Source organism: Malus domestica, chromosome 09, assembly GCF_042453785.1.
Source record: "Malus domestica chromosome 09, GDT2T_hap1".
Taxonomy (NCBI): Eukaryota; Viridiplantae; Streptophyta; class Magnoliopsida; order Rosales; family Rosaceae; genus Malus; species Malus domestica.
The window spans coordinates 17074713-17096436 of NC_091669.1; the positions used below are offsets into that span (position 1 = coordinate 17074713).

Consider the following 21724-nt stretch of genomic DNA (forward strand, 5'->3'; position numbering starts at 1 on the left):
AGTGGATGAGTTTTATCCACGCCAAATCACTTTAAGATTTCTTCAACGTAAATTGATTGATGGACCAAAGTTCCGCTAGCATAATTTTGTTTTCCCCAGATATTTCATTTCAAATTCGTTTGTCAAATATTTAGCAGTGTTGTTGAGCTCTTTAAGGGCTGGTTTGGTATTGCTGTGCTTTGAAAAAAAGATGCTTATATTGTGCTATGAGAATAAGCAGCTGTGAAATAAAGCAATAGAGTGTTTGGTAAACTTTTTTGTAAAAGTGCTTTTGGAAAAAAAAAAAAAACAGTATGATAGTGTTTGGTAAACTTTTATGTAAAACAGCTGTGACTGTGTGAAATGATCAAAAAGGGTATAATACTATATTATTATTATGATATTTTATTTAATATCATTATTTTTATGTGAGGATTTTGTGTAGTCGTGGGGGCCCACACCCTATTTCCCTTATCCAGCTGTGACTGTGTGAAATGACCAAGAAAAGATTGGAGCTTGAGGTTAGAAGATGAATTGTGGGCTTATAGGACCGCCTACAAAACACCCATAGGAATGTCCCCCTTTCGGCTTGTGTATGGTAAACCATGTCACTTACCTGTGGAGTTGGAGCATAAGGCTCATTGGGCCGTGAGGAAGTTCAACATGGATGTAGATGAGGCGGGACTTCACCGTAAGCTACAATTGAATGAACTTGAGGAAATACGGAATGAAGCTTACGAGAATGCTCGCCTTTACAAGGAAAAGACGAAGGCCTTTCATGACAAGATGATTCACACCAAGTCCTTCTCTGTTGGACAAAAAGTGTTGTTGTTTAATTCTCGTCTTCGTCTATTTCCGGGTAAGTTACGTTCACGTTGGATTGGACCCTTTGTTATTACTGATGTTTTTCCTCATGGTGCAGTCCAAGTTCGTAGTTTCAAAACAGGTCAAGTGTTCAAGGTGAATGGGCATCGCTTGAAGCCTTACTACGAGAGCTTTGTAGAACATGATGTGGAGGAGACAACCCACTATGTCGTGGGTTCCCATGAAGGTTGATCAATGTGGCATCGTCCGGCTGCACGACGTTAAAGAAAGCGCTACTTGGGAGGCAACCCATGCATTCGACAAAGGAAGACCTAGAGAGCACTCCAATTCCAGATTTGCGTTCCTAAACCCTTCTCTTTGTTGCTATTTCGTTTCTGTCATTTAGATTGTTTAGTTGCTGTTTTCTTTGCTTGTTGGTTAGTTGTGTTAGTTTATGCTTGAAACATTGAGGACAATGTTTGATTTCAGTGTGGGGGGTAACCAAAGTGTTTTGATACAAATTCGTAGGGTTTTATCACCCATAATTTCAAATGTTGTTCCTTGCTGTTTTTAGGCTGTTTTGGTGTGTTTTAGTATGTGTTGTTGTAAAAATCCGAAAATCCCAAAAAAAATTGAAAATTTGTTTTGAAAAAAATCCAAAAAGAGTTGTTTTGATTTGTTTTTGTGTGTTTGTTTGTGTCTTAGGGTACCTTCCAACACAATGATGAGGATTCGGTTTGTAATTGCATGGCTGTTAAAGAGAATGATTAACATGGATGAAAGTTTGATTTACTCTTTGTTTATGCTTGGTTATGGTTATAACTTATGAATTCACATGTAATCATAAAGAAAAAAAATTAGTTTTTGTAACATGCTTGAAGGAAGGAACTCAAACAAACGCTACAACCTTGTGAGACTTGAGCCTAAACGTTTATTTGGAGAGTTAAAATCTGTGCATTGTTGTTTTCTAAAGTCGTTGCATGATCTCATTATTCTTTGCTTGGTTATTACTTAGACGGCGTTTCATCACTTAGTTCCAAATGCTAGAACTCATTAATTTCATTCAAAACATGTTATTGAATTGCATAACACATATTCAAGATGAAGTTAGTAGTTACCACCATAGCCAAAAAGCCTTCATTCCATGCATTTGTTTTGTAGGTTTAACCCCGTTGAGCCTTGTTTAGCCCATGTTGTTTGTTAACCCACATTAACCTCACCTAGCCTAGATTAGGACCATCCTTACCCTTGTTCTTGAAGCATAGTAAAGCATGATTCAAATTGAATTCCTTTTTGATTAATGTATGGCAGAAAACAAGTGTGGGGGAAGTGTGAATTAGTGCGCCATAGTCACGGCATGAAACAAAAAAAAAATAAAAAAAAAAATAAAAAAAAAAGAGAGAGAGAAAAGTTGTGAAAAGAATGAAAAAAAAAAAAGAGTTCTAAGATGTGTTTGTTGAAGAAAGGGTCCAAAACATTGAATTCGGCCCTAAATATTGCTTGAATCTTCCCTTCGTGTCTAAAAGTTTATTTCTGCAATCTAAGTGAATTCTAAGTTTTAATTTCATTACTTTGCTTGCTATTGCTTTAAGAACGTTTGTTATCCTTATCCTTCATTTGTTAACCAATACCCCAAGCCCCATTACAACCCTTGACTTCAATCTTGAGTATTATGTGTTTCAATTTGTGGAGTTTGAATTTGGTATGAGCATATGGTGTCACTGGTTCTCGCATTTAAGTGGTAGCATTCCATTCATGAGATCATATCTAAACATGCTTATTAACTCCAGAAATTGCTTTCTTTGTGATACATATATGTGAGCGTTCGTTTTCATATTTACATCAATCTTCTCACATATAACTAGTATAGGGTTGTAGTTAGAAAATCTGAGTGAAAATTGAGTGCATATCTTGTAAGGAATTGAGCGAATTCTCTAAGGCATGTTACTACATCAAAAACATTGTTTTAATTGATTAATTGTGAACTAGTAAGTGGTGACTATGATTAAGTATGTGCTCAAGTGTAAAGATGACTTAAATCTGTGGAGATAATGATTTTTAACATGTCATGTGCATTGGAAATCCCTGAGGCAATTGTTGGAAGGTTTAGATTGTGTTTTGCTCGAGGACTAGCAAAAGCTAAGTGTGGAGGAATTTGATAGGAGCATATTTATGCGACTTAGTTGGCTTGTTCTTGTGCATTTATGTTGTTTTTCTTTAGTTATTTTAAGTGTTTAAAGTCATTTTCGTGTAGTTTCAGGTTTTAGAGACAAAGTATGCAAAGAAGTGCGAAATGGAGCATTTTAGAGCAAAATTGAGCTGGAATGTTGTGTATGCTTATGGAGCACAAGGAATGGACGAGTTTGAAGGTCAAAGGAGCTTAAGAAATGAAGAAATGAAAGTGAAGAACAAAGAATTCGGAATTGGAAACCAAAGTTTCTAAAGTTGGAAGTTTCTATTCTTGGAGGTTTCCATTTCCGAGAGTTTTTATTCGTGGCTTTGGGCTTTTAGATGAACCATCCTTACCCTCTTAGATTGGAGCCGCACCTTCCTAGCCCAATCTCTCTTGAATTCTGACTTGTTAGGCCCTTTCCTTGTGGATTTGGGTTATACACATCCCTTTCTACAACTAAGTGGACCTAAACCCTAATTCCTTGTGGATCTTCACCCTTTGCCGCACCTAAACCCTAGCCCATTGCCTAATCTGATCACCCTAACCCTTGCCGCACCTAGCCTTCTAGAATACCTGATTTCCTTGCCTTGCAAGGCATTCTAGAAGGCCCATCTCTAACCCTAGCAAACCAGCCGCACCCTAGGCCTTTTTCCCATTAAAAATCTGGTTGTTTTAACCTAATTTCTGATGGATTTGGGTTTTAAAGGTCCTAATCTGATTGCCCTAGGGTTTTGGATGCCTATATATACACATTATAACATCTAGGCCGAACTACCATCTGCCATATTCATTCTACATTCCAGAAACCCTAGTCTACAATCTGCAGCACCCATCCATCATCTTTGCCGAGCTCTCCACCACCTTCCACCCATCAAACACTCATCCACACTCATCCTACACCCCTTGCCATGCCTCTACACCCCCCAAATTCCATTCTACATCATCAAAACAATCCAGGAAACACCACCACCCAATCTGCCGCAAGCAAGGAAAGGGGATAGATTCTCTACAATTGTTTGGCTCTTCATTCTGAGTTGTTGAACGATTTTAGGTGTTTTCTATCTTATATTTCAATGTCTAATTCATGTAATCTTTGTTTTGCTTTAAGTATGATTGGCTAAATTCATTTTGGCTAAGGGTGGATTCAAAACCATGATTATATATGTGAAATAAGTTGATTACTTTCAGTTATCGTTGCATAAGTCGTAAATACAATTTGCTTAACCGTTTGATTTAGAACTTATTCTTGTATGTTGATTGAGAGTGCACGCTTAATTTGCATGCTTGAATTTGGTGCTAGGATATGAGTTTGTTTCACCTAATCGTTATGAATTTATATTCGTAAGTAGTGAAGGTCGCTAGTCACGATCGTGTTAAGTAGATTCCTGGCAAGAGTATCATGTTTTTCATAGTTACGAATGCCTTGTCGATGCTTATGATTTCCAAAGAACGTAATGATTCTAACTTGTATCTTTATCATGTTGTTCATATAGAGAACTTGTTAGGAATAATTTGTTTGCGATGCATATTCATCCAATTCAATGATTGTAGGGAAATCTTAAGGTTAATTTAAGCGGACCTAATTAACTTGGAGTGTCGAGGTTCATAACTTATTAAATTGATAACTGGAAATCGATTTACGTTGCATATATTTCATGTGTGGAGAAGAACCCCTTAGCTATTCCATCATCCATTAATTCATCATAATTTTATCTTACAATCTGTTTTCTTTACAATCTGCCCATTTAGTTTACTTTCGTCCAAACACATTCCCCCCATATTTTGTTGAGTCTTAGTCATTAAAGTCTGTTCTATTTTGTGTTTTTAAGCATTTGGAGTCATAAACACTTTCAAATTCGTCCAATTCAAGTTCTAGTTTCTGTTTGAGTCAATTTGATTGTTTTAGGCAGTTTTGAGTGTTTCAAATCTGTTTTGAGTCATAGTAGTCTTGTTAGAGTCTTTAAGTTTAGTTTCTGTGTTTTTCAATCAATTTATGTTAGATTAGCACCCCTAGTTAATCCCCGGTTAGAACGATCCCTACTTACATCCTTACTACAATTGTCACAAATAGGGTTTAATTTGTGTGTCAACATAATTTTCACATCATAACAATCCGCAAACCGGCCGGTAGAAATATCACCCGTCAAGGTTCTGAGCATTGAATGATAGATGGTTAATCAAAACCCATAAATTTTCAATCTGGGTTGAGATCCCATTTTAGTACGTTGTGACAATGCTATAGGCACATAGACAACACAACCAAAAAGTCGTAAACGTAAAATGTTTGGTTGGTGCCCAAACACAAGTAGTACTAAGGAGTATTGATGGTTGGCAGCAAGTCTCAATCGAGCTAATGATGCAACATGTAGAATGATATGTCCCTTATAGAAACTGACAATTTTGTTTTCATGAATAGAGCGCGAGTGATTAATCAAAGTCGCTTAATAAATGCTTCTGCTATACCATTTTGAGTATGGACATGATGAATAAGGTGTTCAACCTCAATGCCTAGTGTCATGTAATATTCATCAAAACTTTGAGATATAAATTCACCAACATTATCAAGTTGAATTAACTTAATAGGATGATAAGTGAACTGTGCTCGTATTTAATTATTTGAGCAAGAAGTCTCGCAAAAGTTACATTTCAAGTAGCCAAGGGGTAAACATGTGACCATTGAGTAGATGCATCAACCAAAACCATGAAATATCAAAATGGTCCATAAAGTGGTTGAATATGCTCACAAATATTCCCCTGAATTCTTTGAAAAAATGATAGGGATTCAGCACCATATTTGATTGCGATGGTCTAATTACCAACTTCCCTTGAGAATAAGGGTTATCATTTAATATAGTAATATGTCTGCTCAATAAGGGATGCCCATTAGAGTTGGTAATAATCATATGCATCATGGTGGATCTTGGATGACCCAGAAGGTCATGCAAAGCATGTAAAATTTTGTATCAATGAACTTCTGCTTCACTAGATTATGTGCTTAGATTGTCTTTATGTATATATAATACAATCCACTTGATAAACCACACAACTTCTCCAATGTACGGTTCTAGGTGTCATCGGAGGTCATGCATAGATATTTTACGTTATTTGCATTTTTTGTTTCAATGTGGTAACCATTCAAATGTATATCTTTAAAGCTCAACAAATTTCTAGTAGAGTGAGTAGCGTATAACCCATTTTGTATGGACAATATTGTTCCATTTGGTAAATGACATGGGCTTTTCCTAAGCCTTCAATTACGTCTGATTGATCAGATATTGTTGTTACTTTTACTTTTGTAAGCATTAAGCTTAAGAATTTTTTTGATCTTGAAGTATCGTATGCTTGGTTGCGTAGTTCGCGAGACAAATATCTTCATCATTGTTCTTGTTTTGAGAACAACCATAGTTTTTATCTATGCTTTCTGATGAGTAAAATAATCAGAGTTAAAAACAATTTATTCATAATAAAAGAAAACGACAATGCAACAATTTTTTTATTGAATTGAAATTACAAGCTTCAAACAACAAGTTTAGATAATGAAAATAAAAGTTCATTGAATGAAATTGATTTAATCGGATTCATAAGCTTCATTCCCCATTTTCACAATAAAGTTGGAAGTATCTAGAAGGGTTGTGTTCAATTGACCAAATAAATTGAACACTAGATTAGGTATACCTATTAAATCAGCTTGGTCGATGAAATTAGTCTCGACCTTCTTTTCTTTGTGGGAGGCTTTTTAATGACCTACAAGATGTTTGGGGGTACTACATATACATGCCCATTGCATATTGCCACCACACCTATTGCAGACTCATTCAATATTTATGGGAGCATTATTCATATGAGTTTTCCTCTTATAAAAGTTTACGTTTTTAAAGCTTGGGTTTGGATTATGGCTTTGACCCTGGTTGTAATTATAAACACCATGACCTTTACCTTTTCCATTCCATCGGCCTCACTTATGGCCACGTCCCTTTTTGGAGTTACTACCACAAAAGGACGTGATGTATGCTTCAAGGGAAGTAGCATTTGTGGATGCAAATTTCCGCCTTCTTCTTCTTTGACAAAATTGCACCTACAAAACAATCAACACCTTTGGTCAAGGCCAAGAACCTCACACTCCCACGATGAATGGGGGGGGGCTTTGGCCGAAGAACCTCCGATGCCAAAGTTAGAATTTAGAGAGAAAAAGTGTTTAGAGGATTTTTGGGAGTATTGCAAGAGTATCAACTTAGCTTTTTAGAAGAAATAGGGTCATATATATAGGGAATGGGGTGTGGCCGGCCTTTAAGTGTGTTTTGGGATGTTATTTGGTGATTCAATTAGCAATTAATATATTAATTAGGTATAAATATATTAATTGGCTAATTATCATAATAAAAGAAATGTTTTGGGAGGTTTTTGGAAGTTATGGAATGAGGATGGATGAGACAAATTTGAACTTGTTACCTATTTTGGGTACTCCTGATTTGGTTGATGGATGATTCTCCACTGCTCGCGTGTAGGAGACCCAGTATGCCTCAAGGGTAAATTTGTCATCTTCACCCAAAAATCCACGTGTCGCTTTGTGATTATTTTTGGCTCCACAACATTCACTTTTGGGTATGATGATGATCCAGTTGGTCTGGATTGATAATTTTTCATTAAGAGCTCATTATTTTGCTCAACCATAAGGAGTATTGATATTAGCCGGTTATACTGTATAAAACCGCGCTCTCTATATTGATGTTGCATGAGCAAATTAGAGGCATGAAAAATACTAAATGTCTTTTTCAGCATGTCTGCTTTAGTGACATTCTCCCATAAAGTTTCATTTAGGAGCTGATTCTAAACATTGTAGAATTATTTCTCAAGCCATTCCAAAGGGCCAGTTAGTCCTCAATCGCTAAGTATTCACTCTTTAACTCTTCATGCATGTGGCGACGAATGAAGACCATGGCTTTTGCCCAATCTTGGGAGGATGTAGTGTTTCCTTCCTTGATGGTGTCCCCAAGATGGATCTTGGCATCTACAACTCAGGGAAAGTAGTTCTTTCCAATGACGTCGGGTGACAAAATCAAGCTTTGCCAAGTTTGTAATTTTCATTTTTCTAAAAGAATAATGAGATGCGTAAAAAGCTCACAATAATATAGTTTCCAAGGGAATGTAATTTAGAATTTCTGGCTTTTACAAAATTTACATTTTTGAACTTCAGGCACAAATGATAAGTACTCGAAACTTCACGCTCGAGGTTAATTTAATTACACGTTAATTAGATAATTGTTAGAGCTAATTATTCTAGGGCTGGGCAAACGGGCCTGGACCTGCAGGCCAGGGTGGTTCGGGGCAAGGCCTTATATTTGGTACACGAAACGAGGTGGGGCAAATCCAAATAAATGGTGGGGATGGGTCCAATTTTTTATTACACGGGTCCCCTGCCCGGACTATATGCACATGCATTCAATTCTTCTCATACACACACGAGGGTCTCTCTGCAAATTCCTTTCCCTGTTTCTCCATTTATCCTCAGATTATCTTCGTTGGATCTCGATCGCCTTCATTGAATCTCAATCGTCTTCATCGATTCTTAAACTCAAAGACTTTCCTTTTTCTCGATTCCTCTCTCCCAGATCTTGTTCATCAATTCTTAAACTCGGGGACTCGCTTCCCTCTCGATCTTTCTCTCCCACATCGTCTTCATCGATTCTTAAACTCGGAGACTTTCCTCCCTCTCGATCTCTCTCTACCAGGCTGACTGACTCTCGCTTTCTCGGACAGACTGAATTCTCGTTAGCTGAGTTCCTTCTCAGCTCCTTTTAACTCCGACCACCACTTGACGACCCATCTCGATTTTTTTTATTTGGGTTGAAGATTGCATTATTATATATGTGTTTTTTGAGTTCTTGCTAATTTCGTAGCTAATTGGATATATGGATTGGTGTTATTTGCAAGAATTTGAGCTAAAACATACAGGTAGGACGCTGGACACTTGAAATTTCTTGAAGCTTCATAGCTTCATTTGTTCGTTGTTTGTTGCAGGTCAAGCGAAGCACAGCAGGCAGGAATAATCCGGGGACCTGTAGGAACCGATTCGTTTTAAACGGATCGGGTTAGATTCGGTTCCAGCTTTCATTTTTCTGTTCTCCGGCTTGACCTGCCACGTTTTATTTTCCATCGAGTCTAGTCCGGTTCCTTCAATTTTGATCTTGACCCGGCCCATACCTAGCCCTAAATTATTCACTATACAGCATTAGCACCAGTATAGAGTATTATTACCAGACAAAAAAAAAAAAATAACAAAGAAGGTAATTGAACTGCACCATTCTCTTTTGGATAATGTAGTGGATAATGAACAATTTATTCATGTCTAATTTTTTTTTTCCACATAATATTATTAAATCAAAACGCCGGTAAACCTACTCGATCCTCTCTTATTTTTATTAAAGTTTATGGGAAGCATCTTTTTGCAGACGGCATATTGTCTCAATACTTTTGTCTTCCACCAGGACAATGGAAGAAGTGACTAATTTTGGCACCTTCTTCCTCAATAATAGATTGAAGGCGTGTTTAACTTTAACTAAAGCTTGAATTGCCGCCTTTTAAATCATGATTAACTAGTGATTTACTAATTAAGAAGTAGAGATTGGAATGCATTCTTAAAAGTGAGGTATGAGATGCGTCATACATGCATGTGTTTTTCAATGATAAATATGAATAAGAAGGGTGCAGAAATTATATCATCATATATATAGACGGAGCAAATCATCATAAGGTGACAAGTTTACACATGGTTGACTGGTGGATATGAAAATTAAGGAATCATTGATAGAACACGCTAGGAAACCTCAATCATGGTAACAATGAAAATGATTTTTTTTTTTTTATCTTTTGTTAGAAGTGATACGCAAAGTTAAGGCAAGATGAAAGAATATTTGAGGTCAAAATGTAATGAGTTAAATAGAAATATTCTTGATAAAAGAATATTTGAAGTCAAAGCGTAATAAGTGAAATAGAAATATTCTTGACATAAAAGTAGCAGGTAGTATTTCTATTTGAACTAACATTCCAAAAGCCAAGAAATTTATTTGAACTAACATTCCAAAAGACAAGAACCAGACATTTTCGTAGGACCGGAATAGCAGAAGCACATGAAATTGCTTCTTCGTATACTTCCCTAAACACTGCATGCCGACTAATTGGAGCTATACATTGTCAGGATAGAGTCTTCATGTGAAGTGGGAGTAGTTGGCATAAATGGGTTCCTTATCCTTAAAGCACTTTAAGTCTCAATTTATTTCAACTCAATTCTAAGGTTCAATAAAGTATAGGGGAAGGACACACTACGATCTATTCCAAAGTCAGGACTTACTACAAACTTTTTTGAGGGTTTACAGAAGAGATCTTAGCATTTTTTAAAGATATTTTACATTGCCCACTAAGAGAGATTGCCAATAATGGAACTCGAACCTAAACCTTGGTATAGCAAAGAAAACGATCATTACCAACTCAATCAACTCTTGTTTGGCATTTCAACTCAATTTTTGAAAGGGCTACGAAATGCCTATCATGTATATAATTGCGCATATATTAAAAATTTACGAATACACATTCACTCCAACCAATACAGTTATGCCCACATCATCTATTATATTCTAGTGGTGTTATATTTAATGGGATGAGTAGATGAATGAAAAAACTTCTTTGATTAAAATGATATTATATTTGTTGAGAATGACTCACACATTTATTGGAAAAAAAAGGGATTTGCATGGGTTTATAAGGAGTTGGGCTACTCCTTATATTGCTAATTGGTTTTGTGGTGGAACCTCTACTTTCTTGGTATCAGAATAGGTTGTCTCACTTGTGAAGTTCAATAGCTACACGTGCTCCACATCATGCTATTTGTGTTGTCCACATGTTAGACTTTAAAATTTGCCACACGTAAAAGGGCGTGTTGAGAATAAATCATGTAGGAACATAATATATCCCAATCAATGAGAATACGTCATGTGTACAACTTATCAAATATAACTACTCTTCCTTAGAATACCCAAACCATTAGTCAAAACCTAACAGGCTAACATGCCATATTTTTTTCGAAGGCCCTAAAAGCCCACAATCAACAGGGCCTGAGCCCATATCATCGCAAACAATCCAAGTTGATCGCCACTTGACCTACGCAGATTACCCTGATATGTATGCGCTTGCCCATCAGTCTTCTAGCATGGCAAGGCTCTCCAAAGCATACTCCAGGAATCTTAGAGGAATATTCCTCCATTGGTGTGCATACAAGATAACTCTTTGGTTACAAGTTCAACGAACCTGGATGCTAGGGTTGAATCCTCAGTTTTCTATAAATAGCCAAGACCAACCACTTTATTCTAGTAACCAAAAGCTCTCACCACACTCTAATTATTTCCTACAGTCTTTCTGACTTACGCATTGGAGACCTTTTTGCAAACACTACACGGTAGTAGTGTAATTCCATGTGTCTATTTTCTTTGTGTGTGTAGATTTTCATCAATTCAATCCGTGACGGAAATTTGCTCGTGCAAATTTCACATTGATGGGAAGAGGACCTTGCTTGGGCTTATACGTAAGTTAGGTTACTTCTCATATGCCAATTGATTTTATGATGAAAATTAAACTTTCTTCAATATTTTGTCTGATTTCTTCAATTTATTCCAATCCTTTAATTTCACCAATATTGTTTGATTGTTGAATTGGGGATGAATTGTTAATTCATTGTTAGTAATAGATCCATGATATGATTTATTTGTCGATTTTCCTTCTGGACTTGTAAGGAGCTGCCAATTTTACCTCTAAACTTTAATTTTAGCCAATTACCCTCTGAACCTTTATAATTGGCCAATTTCTCCCTTGAACTTTAGTTTAGTCGATCACCCCCTAAACTTTTATAATTGATCAATTTCCTCTTGGGGTTGGATTTTGGAATTTTTCATTCAATTTTCCATTCATCTTGGTCACATGCACGACACATGACAATTGTTTGAAAGCCAGGTAATATTATCCCTAATGTGGACAACACATTTTTTTTTCTTCCTCTTCTCTTCCACTAGTTCACGTCGTACAATTTTTGTTTGAATTCTATCTCTAATGTGGACAACTATGAATCTTCTCCAAGGTCTTGCTTTTTCAACAATATGTTGGGTTGTGATGCCATTTCATTAGCCTTCTTTATGACATGATTCACATTATCGTCTCGGTCCACCTATTCCAATTCAAGACCCAAATTCAAATAAGAAAAGTAATTACTCTCAACAAATTCGTTACTAGAAACTAGCCAATTACAAGAGGGTTGGTTAAAATTAAAGTTCAGGAGAAAATTGGCATCTCTTACAAATTAGGTGGAAAAGCGGTGAATACCTCTTTAATCGATACTACTATGCTGATGTGGACAAACTAATATCAATTATATTAGTATAATAAATTTTTTTAAATGCGGATAAATGAACTGATGCTAAATGCTGAGACTTGGGATAATAGAGTCGTCTAAAATAATACATATGATATTATCTACACTACACTACACTATAGGTGTGGGAGAGTGGGTCTACCATAATAATTTGGTTCAAATTCGCTTTTGATGAGAATTGAACATAATAACTCTTATTTATGAGTGAAAAAAATACTACTATACTATAATATTAGGTGACAAAATAAAAAGAATGTTAGCAAGATCTTAAAATTGGGATTAGCCCATAACCGACAAAACCAAACTGCACAACGATAGTCAAGTTTGGTTTACTTTTCACCCATTACTTTGGTTAAAAACAGAACAAACTGATGTTATATAATAATTGGTTTGGGTGGAAAACCAAAATGGTTATCAAAATTTTGGCCTTGCCTTATTTTTGGGCGGTTTTAAAGTTTGGCTTTTGGTTTTTAGCTTCCAATAATAGTTATCAAATTTTTTTTTTATTTTCTACTGAAATGATTGTCAAACAGGCCCAAGACATTTTATCAATTAGAAAAAACAAAAAAAAAAATTCATGAATCTTGAATCTCTCCATATAAATATGTATATTTTTCACATTTTACTATATGTAAACCATTGTAGTATTTAAGGACTTAAGACATGGCACACCAGTTATCGTTTCAATTGTCCTGAGTTCCATGGTTTGACGATTTTTGGCCACAACAATCACTACCTACTTCAACGTCTCCAAAGTGATATTGATATGTATCTGTTGTCTTGTCGATCTATTCTTTTCATCTATTTGATAATGGGAATCATTCATTCCCCACTTTCCAATACAAATCATGAGGAGAGCACATGATTACATGAGCGATGGCTAAAACTCAAAGCCCACAAAACCAAATTGCCAAGTGAGTCCCTCCTGCTCCACCTCTTGATTATTATTGTCGGTGATGATAATATGATTAAACAGTGGATTATTACTAATTAGAGTTGGTAAAATAAAGGGTTATTCAAAGTTTTGAAATTTGCTTTCTGCAAATGTTTTTCACGAGTTTAATGATTAGTGAAAAAAAGAAGAAAGAATAGAGATGCAAAGGTGTCCTCCTGTCATTGTATTTACATTGTAGGTGTACGTAAACTATAGAAGACCTAATAAATTTCTGCGAATGTCTTTTTTACCAGATCAGTGATGATTAGCAACAAAAGGAAAAAAGAGAGAAAAAGGTGGAACATTGTTCTTGTTCATACATTCGGGTGTGGCTACAATCAGAGGCGGAGCCACAGTGGGGTCAATGGGGTCGCACGACCCCTTGGAAGCCATGGAAATAACCTTAGAGGTCCCTTGGAGCTGCTGGTGCGACCCCTTAAAGCTGCTGGTGCGACCTCTTGGATCTGCTGCATTTTTCTGGGTTTCTTCTGGTTTTCGTTCGGTTTGGCGGAAGAGGAAGACGAAGACGAAGACGTTCTCTCTCTTCCTTTCACACCACGTGACCACACACTCTTCTTATTTAATTTTTTTTCTTAGTTTCTCTCCGATCAAATTTGTACAGCTAGCATCAAATTGCTTGCTTTGTGTAAAAAGCCATAGGCTGTCAGTTCGGTTCGTGTGTCAAGTTGAAGATGTCACCATTAAGTCTTGGTGCAGATTGCAAAGTTCCCATGCGTCCACATCCACATATTTGACATAAATTAATGGTAATGATGTGTGTGCCCTTTCCACATCCACATATTTAACAACTTTATTTCTCTTTATATTCAACATAAATTAATATGATCTCTAAAAAATATTATTATGAACCACCATATCAGAATTTTATGTTTATTATGAACCATCCAACCCAATTTTATGTTTATTTTTTGTTGTCAGGGAAAGTGAAGGCACCTTTTAGTATGGTAACTATCGGCGAGAGGCTGATCACGCTATCCTACCAAGATCCGATGAAATGACGATATGCATGCCGTTTCTGTTAAAAAAAAATTTCGCGCTGCGGGCGCTATCCTTGTTGACCCCCCAAACATTATTTCATGGATCCGCCACTGGCTACAATGTCCCGTGACCTTAGTGCAGATCTGTTTTTTTTTTTCTTTTCTTTTTTAAATTTGACCCGTTCTTGTACGTAAACATATGAAACTGCAAAAAATATACACCAAAAACAAATTAAAAGAAAAATAAAAAACCTGGGGTTTGTGCAGTCAAGTTGGACTAAATAAAGAATGAATGTTTTGCTGAATTGTGTAATCATGTTTGCTAAGTAGCTTGTTTTTATATAATACGTAGTAATGCAAGAAGCAAAATTGTAGACGTGAGGGGTGCATTTATTGTACCGGACTATCTCAGACTGGACTAACTTTAGATAATAAGCTGGATTGGCTTAGACTACACTAAGTTGGATTAATTTAGTGAAGCGTTTAGTGCAGTGTCGGACTAACAAGAAAATAATATTTATTTATTTATTTCCTTTTTCTTTTTCCTATTCCTTTTCATTTTTTCCGGAACACTCTTCCTTTTTCCAGACTCTCTCGAGAACCAGAGCTCTCCCTCTTCTTTTATCCTTTATCCTTTTTCCACTCTCTCTCGAGAACCAAAGCACTCCCTCTCACTTTATCCCTTTTCATTTTCCAGAAAACTATCTTAAATGAATGAAAGCTCCCACTGTTTTTCTCCTTTTTTATTATTGAAAAGTTGTTTTGCGTAAATATGTGTTTGACGATTGAAAGATGTGCAGAGCTTTTAACAAATTTGGTTTTGCAATTCGAGTCTGTGATTTGCGATGGAATCTGGGTTTCGCGATTTCAATGTGGGTTGCAATTTCAGCAAATTTGGGCTCTGTCTATTGGCTTTCAGGTATGGGTTTTGCGATTCGAATTGGAGTGAATCAAACGACGGCGAGAGCAGGGAGATAATGTGACGGGTTCTGGGTTCTGTGAGATTCAAACGACGGTAAGAGCAGGGAGATAATGCGACGGGTTCTGGGTTCTGGGTTCTGTGAGATTCGAAACGAGCACACGATGCAATTCTGGGTGGCGAGTGTTGACAATGTTGGCAACGCGAGCTGACGAAGCGAGCAGAGAGAGGAGAATGAGGATGACAAGGAGTGAGAACATGAGAAGACGAAGACGCAGTGAAGGTCTTAGCAGTCCCATGGTTATTGGGGGGTCTCGCTAAGACCTCTTAGTGAAGGGTTTTGTCTGTGCGAGTCCCCTTTAATCTCATTAATGTTTATCCCAACACGGAACAAATACGATATTGGACTAACAGCTAGTCCAGTCCAGTCCCACTTAGTGAGGGCAAACAAACGCCCCCGAAGTGTATAAAGACAAGGAAATGCCTGATGCCTCCATAACAAACAAGCACTTTAAATACATATGATATTATATACACTATGGGTGTGAGAGAGTGGGCTTGAAATAATAATTTGGTTTGAATTCGCCTTTGGTGAGAATCGAACATAAAAACTCTCACTTATAAGTGAAGAAAAATATCACTAGATCATAATATAAAGTAACAAAACAAAACTGCACAACGAAAATCAAGTTTGGTTTATTTTCACCCATTACTTTAGTTAAAAACAGAACAAACTGATGTTATATAATAATTGGTTTGGGTGTAAAACCAAAATGGTTATTAAAATTTTGTCCTCGCCTTATTTTTGTGCGATGTTAAAGTTAGGCTTTTGGTTTTTAGTTTCTAATAATAGTTATCAAATAAAATTATATTTTCTACTGAAATGATTGTCAAACGAGCTCAAGACATTTTATTAAGGGAAACTTAAAATTCCCTACAGTTTTATTTGACATCAAAGCCAAGCTGCCGTAACCCTAGAAATTGTAAAACAATATTTTTTTTCTTCCACTGCTGCGTTCGGTCGATTGGTTTCCTGCACTATTGTGCAGAAATTGGTCAGGCCAAGTATCCTGGGATTGCAGCATGTTGTCTAACTGCTGCTGTGAATTTCTTTAGTGCAACGCAATACCTTGCTGTTACTGTGAGGGTTATGTTGCACAACTTGGTTTCGATCCGAACTCTATATACAAGTGTGTCGTGTATTATATTTTGTATTGTGCCTTGTGGGAATGTTGCTCTGTTGCTGCAATCTGTTTGTTGTCCATGTGCCCGTCTGTAGCCTTGTCGTGAGTGGCTGTTGCAGTTCTGCCGTGGGTGGGTAATTGCTACATAATTGCAACCTTTTTTCCTTGTGCCGTGGATAATCCTTGGAAAGGATTGCAGCGTGTAGTTGTTTGCTGCAACCCCTTTTCCTTTTGTGCGACTTAGTTGCTAGAAGGATAGAAGGAGAGGGAGAACAAAAAAAAAAGGTTGCTGCTTGTTTGTTCTTGCAATTGTCATTTTGCGTATTATTAAAATGGCAAATACAGGTTGGATTTTAGATTCCGGTGCAACAAATCATATGACGTATGATAGAACTTTGTTTCAGTCCATGAAAGATTCTCATAGAAAGTGAGTGGCAACTGCTAATGGTACTACTGCTGCTGTTATTAGAGTGGGAACATTGTCTCTTACACCCTCTTTTTCGTTACACAATTGTTTATTGGATTGTGTTGTAGGAATGTATCCTTCATTTTGCTTGCTTCAGGATATTCAGACAAAGGAGATTATTAGGCGTGGCACTAAGAGAGATGGGCTATATTATGTGAATGACGTGGTTCCTGGAAGAGCTAATTTGGTTCATTCGTCACGTAATATTAATCTACAGAAGGTATTGTTATTGCATCGTCGTTTGGGGCATGATCGTTTGGTTATTTGAAACATATATTACCTGATTTGTTCAGTGGTATTGAAGATTCAGAATTGAAATGTGAAGTATGTATTTTAGCCAAAAGTCATCGTGCATCATTCCTTCCAAGTATAAATAGAAGATCTTCACCATTTGCACTAGTACACTCTGATATGTGGGGGTCTTCCCCTGTTAGTACTACTTCAGGAATTAGGTGGTTTGTTACTTTGGTGGATGATTGCACTCACATGACGTGGTTGTATATGTTGAAAAATAAAAGTAAGGTTTATAATGTGTTTCGTTTGTTTCAACAGATGATTAAAACTTAGTATTCCACTAATATTAAAGTTTTGCATTCCGACAATGGTGGAGAGTACATAAATTATAAGTATCCAGGTTTCTCCAAGATTGTGGAATCATTCATTAAACTACATGTCCGCATACTCCACAACAGAATGGGGTTGCTGAGAGAAAGAATCGTCATATCTTGGAAACTGCTCGTGCCTTGCTTATTGGTGTGTCTGTGCCTAAACATTTTTGGCCTGAAGCCATTACCTATGCCATGTATGTGATTAACCGTATGCCATCTCGAGTTGTAGAATTCTGTACACCTCTTCAAGTATTGACGGAACATGTTCATGTAGTATCCACTAATAACCTTACTCCTCGTGTGTTTGGATATGTAGCATATGTTCATATTCACAAGATTCATTATAGAAAATTGGATCCATGTGCCCTTCGGTGCATTTTTGTTAGGTTTGCCTCCGAGCAGAAATGGTATAAGTGTTATCATCTTGAAACTCGACATATGTATGTGACTATGGATGTTACTTTTTCTGAATCAGAGTATTTTTATTCTTCGATCCCATCACCTTCAGATCACCAGGGGGAGAACACTAGTGGTGATCAAGTTGATCTTGGGTGGTTAGAGGTACCAGAGGATGTGATATGTAATTTAGGGGGAGTATGTGTTGATGAAAAGGATGAAAATGGGACACCAGTCTCTCGACAAGAAACTGCAGAGAATGATATGGGCCTTCAGCTGTTGCCTACCGAGATAAGTGCAGACTTTCGGCAAGGTCCTGCCAAGGAAGCTATAATAGTCCAGCAGCCTATTGCCGAACCAAGTACTTCAGGGGAAGAAGTGCCGCCTATAGAACCCACATTACCTTCTCTCTAGCTCGATAGTGTCACCCAATGTGTCTTCTCTAAATATCCCTGAGGTAAGTACTACAGATGCTCATGTAACTAATCCAAATAATGATGTAAGTACATATAAGTTGCTGCCAAGGAAAAATTATGGTGTTCTTCTTGACAGGTTTTCTCCTGAAGGAAAAGTAAAGTATCCAATAGCAAATTATGTGTCATGCAAGAACCTTGCACAGGAACGCCAAGCCTGGGTAAATAATGTGGAAGCAATCCAAGCACCAACCCAAGTTGAGGATGCCTTGAAGGATCCTAAATGGGATGCTGCAATGGATGAAGAAATGATGGCACTACACAAGAATAATACATGGGAGGTAACGGAGCTACCTAAAGGCAAGAAACCAATTGGGTGTAGATGGGTATTTACGATCAAGATCAAGGTAGACGGATCGATAGACAGTTATAAAGCAAGGTTAGTAGCAAAGGGTTATACTCAAACTTATGGTGTTGATTATCAGGAAACTTTTTCTCCAGCAGCGAAGATGAATACAGTACGAGTTCTGATTTCGTTAACTGCAAATTTGAATTGGCCATTGAAACAGTTTGATGTGAAAAATGCTTTTCTTCATGGGCACTTGGAAGAAGAGGTATATATGGATTTTCCTCTGAGGTACAATGCCGGAGGGAAAACTGGAGTATGTAGGTTGCGAAAGTCACTTTACGAACTTAAGCAATCACCTTGTGCATGGTTTGGTAGATTTACTCAAGTTATGAGGAGGATTGGGTATTATCAAAGTCACTTGGATCATACATTATTTGTGAAGCAGAGAAGTGGTAAAGTGACGGCCTTAATTATTTATATGGATGACATGATAATAACGGGTAATGATTATGAAGAGATAATGAAGTTAGACAAAACCTTGCAGCTAAGTTCGAGATGAAGAATTTGGGAGATTTGAAATATTTTCCTGGCGTGGAAGTCACTCGATCATCTAGAGGTATTTTCTTGTCTCAACATAAGTATGTTATGGATTTATTAAAAGAAACAGGCATGCTGGGATGTAAACCTGTGGATACTCCCACTGTAGAGAAACATTATTTAGGGATTTATCCAAATCAGGAACTGATTGACAGAGGTAGATATCAAAGACTAGTGGGGAGGCTGATTTATTTGTCTCATACTCGTCCAGATATTGACTATGTCGTAAGTGTGGTAAGTCAATTTATGAACTCACCTAGTATTGATCATATGACGACGGTAATGAGAATCTTGGTATATTTGAAGTCTGCCCCGGGTAAAGGAATTTTGTATGAATGTCATGGACATATGAGGATTGAGGGATTTACTGATGCTGATTAGGCAGGTAACGTGACTGATAGAAGGTCTACATCTGGGTATTTTACATTTGTTGGAGGTAATTTAGTTACGTGGCGGAGCAAGAAGTAGAATGTGGTATCACGGTCTTCTGCCGAAGCCAAGTATAGGTGTATGTGAGATTGTTTGGCTACGAAAATTGCTTTGGAGTCTCGGTTTTAAACAGAATGAGGCAATGAAGTTGTATTGTGATAATAAGTCTGCTAGAGAAATTGCTGAGAATCCAGTACAGCATGACAGGACTAAGCATGTTGAGGTTGATAGACATTTTATCAAAGAAAAGCTAGAGAAGAAGATTGTGTCAATATCGTTTGTGAACTCAGATGAACAACTTGCAAATATTCTTACCCATGTCGTGTGTAGTAAGAGGTTTGATGACTTGCTTGTCAAGTTGGGCATGCGTAATAACTATACTCCAACTTGAGGGGGAGTATTGGAATAAGTCAATATTTAGGAAATAAGGAATGTAAATATTTTGTAATTATTAGAGTCATATTTTAAGAAGGATATTGTGTCCTTTATTTTCTTTTCTTTTGTAACAAGTATTGTATGTACTTTTTATTCAGAATTGTGGAATACATAAAAGTTAAGCATTAAAATTCTACATGGTATCAGAGCCAGGGAGTGGGCATGTACTGTACTGCCACGTGATGGGTGGGTCCCCTTAGCCTCGCGCGATGATGGTGGGTCCCTTGGCCCCGCGTGTAGGGTGAGTCTCCCTGGCTCCATGTGGTAATGGTTGTCGATGTGTGGATCTCCCACGTGTGACCCACTAATTGGGTCCCACATGAGGGGGCGTATTGAAATGTCCCACATCAACCATATCAATGAGAAAAGAAGAGTTTAAATATCCTAACCCTACTCCAACTAATACCGAGACCTTTTGTGATAAAACCCCACACCTGACAGATTGTGCAGGTAGTAATTACCAAGCTAGGGACAATATTGGTGTTGGAAGTGAGTCGTATGGCCCGTCTCTCTGATAATTCTACAATTAATTAAACATCTGTTCCTTTTTAAAATTTGATTAAAGTGCTTTAACCAATAGTCACCTCTATTTTTTAAAATTAAAATAATTTTTGAATTTATCCTTTTATTTGCATAATGCATTTTTCCTTATTTAGTGGAGATATTAGTAATTAAACTATATTTTCTCTTCTTCCAAATATGTTTTTTTATCATAGTTTTTTTTTGTTATGCAAACATTTAATATTATTTCTTTTTCCAAATGGTTTTATCTTTTTCAAATAGTTGGTAATCAACATAAAAGTTCCGTGTAATATTTTCAATTTTTTTTGTGAAATTATATTTTCTTTTTTGTTGTTTTTTTTAAGTATAGTTGTTGATGAATTATTTTTAGGTACAATACATTATATATATATTATTTGCGGGTACGTTTGAATTTACCAAAATCATTAATTGATACGTTTATTTGCAATTTTGGTACTTTTGATTTGATACATATTTTTAAGATTGGTACATTATTTTTATTTAGTACGTTTTATTTTGTACACATTGTGTATTGGTAAGTTTATTTTATTCTCAATCCTAATTTCTCTTAATGTACTAAAAGAAAAACTTATTTCGATACGTTTGATTTTGGGGGTTTAAAAATATTAAAAACTATTTTGGAAAGAAAATATCTTAAATCGTAGATAATTATTGCTGAATTGTAGCATTATTGTGAAAATAAATTGAATCTAACCAACTTTTTTTTTTTAACAATTATCTCTAACAGAGGAGACTCAAGAGAGTGTAATCAAAAGGCTAGATTATAGGAAATTTGTTACAATATAATGTGCATATAGCACCAAAATTATGACAAAAAAAAAGTTTAATCAAATCACTAAAAGGCATGAATGTTTGATCTAGAAAATTCAAAACTGAGGCGGATATATCAAAAGATCCCTTTTATTAACTATAATAAAAAATAAAATAAAAATTCACGGATCGTGAATCTCTCCATTTAAATATGTATATTTTTCACATTTTACTATATGTAGACCATTGTAAAATTTAACGACTTAAGACATGATATTATCGTCCCAAGTGTCGTGACTCCATGATTGATTTTTGGCCACAACAATCACTAC

General features: G+C 36.5%; 1 protein-coding gene and 1 long non-coding RNA gene across 3 annotated transcripts; both read left to right on the plus strand.

Moving 5' to 3' along the window:
• The first annotated feature begins 552 nt into the window (after positions 1–552).
• On the plus strand, positions 553–1035 carry LOC103424173 (uncharacterized). The gene is made up of 2 exons (XM_008362260.3): positions 553–838; positions 902–1035. The coding sequence occupies exons 1-2, from the start codon at positions 553–555 to the stop codon at positions 1033–1035; spliced, it is 420 nt and encodes a 139-aa protein (XP_008360482.3).
• Positions 1036–11283: 10248 nt separating this feature from the next.
• Positions 11284–14616, plus strand: LOC103453550 (uncharacterized). 2 transcript variants are annotated; one of them, XR_531878.4, is made up of 3 exons: positions 11339–13285; positions 13560–14072; positions 14245–14616. It is a non-coding gene; the product is annotated as an uncharacterized lncRNA (long non-coding RNA). The 2 variants fall into 2 exon arrangements; XR_001791956.3 differs by lacking the exon at positions 14245–14616 and having other exon boundaries at positions 11284–13285; positions 13560–14114.
• The last annotated feature ends 7108 nt before the right edge of the window (positions 14617–21724 follow it).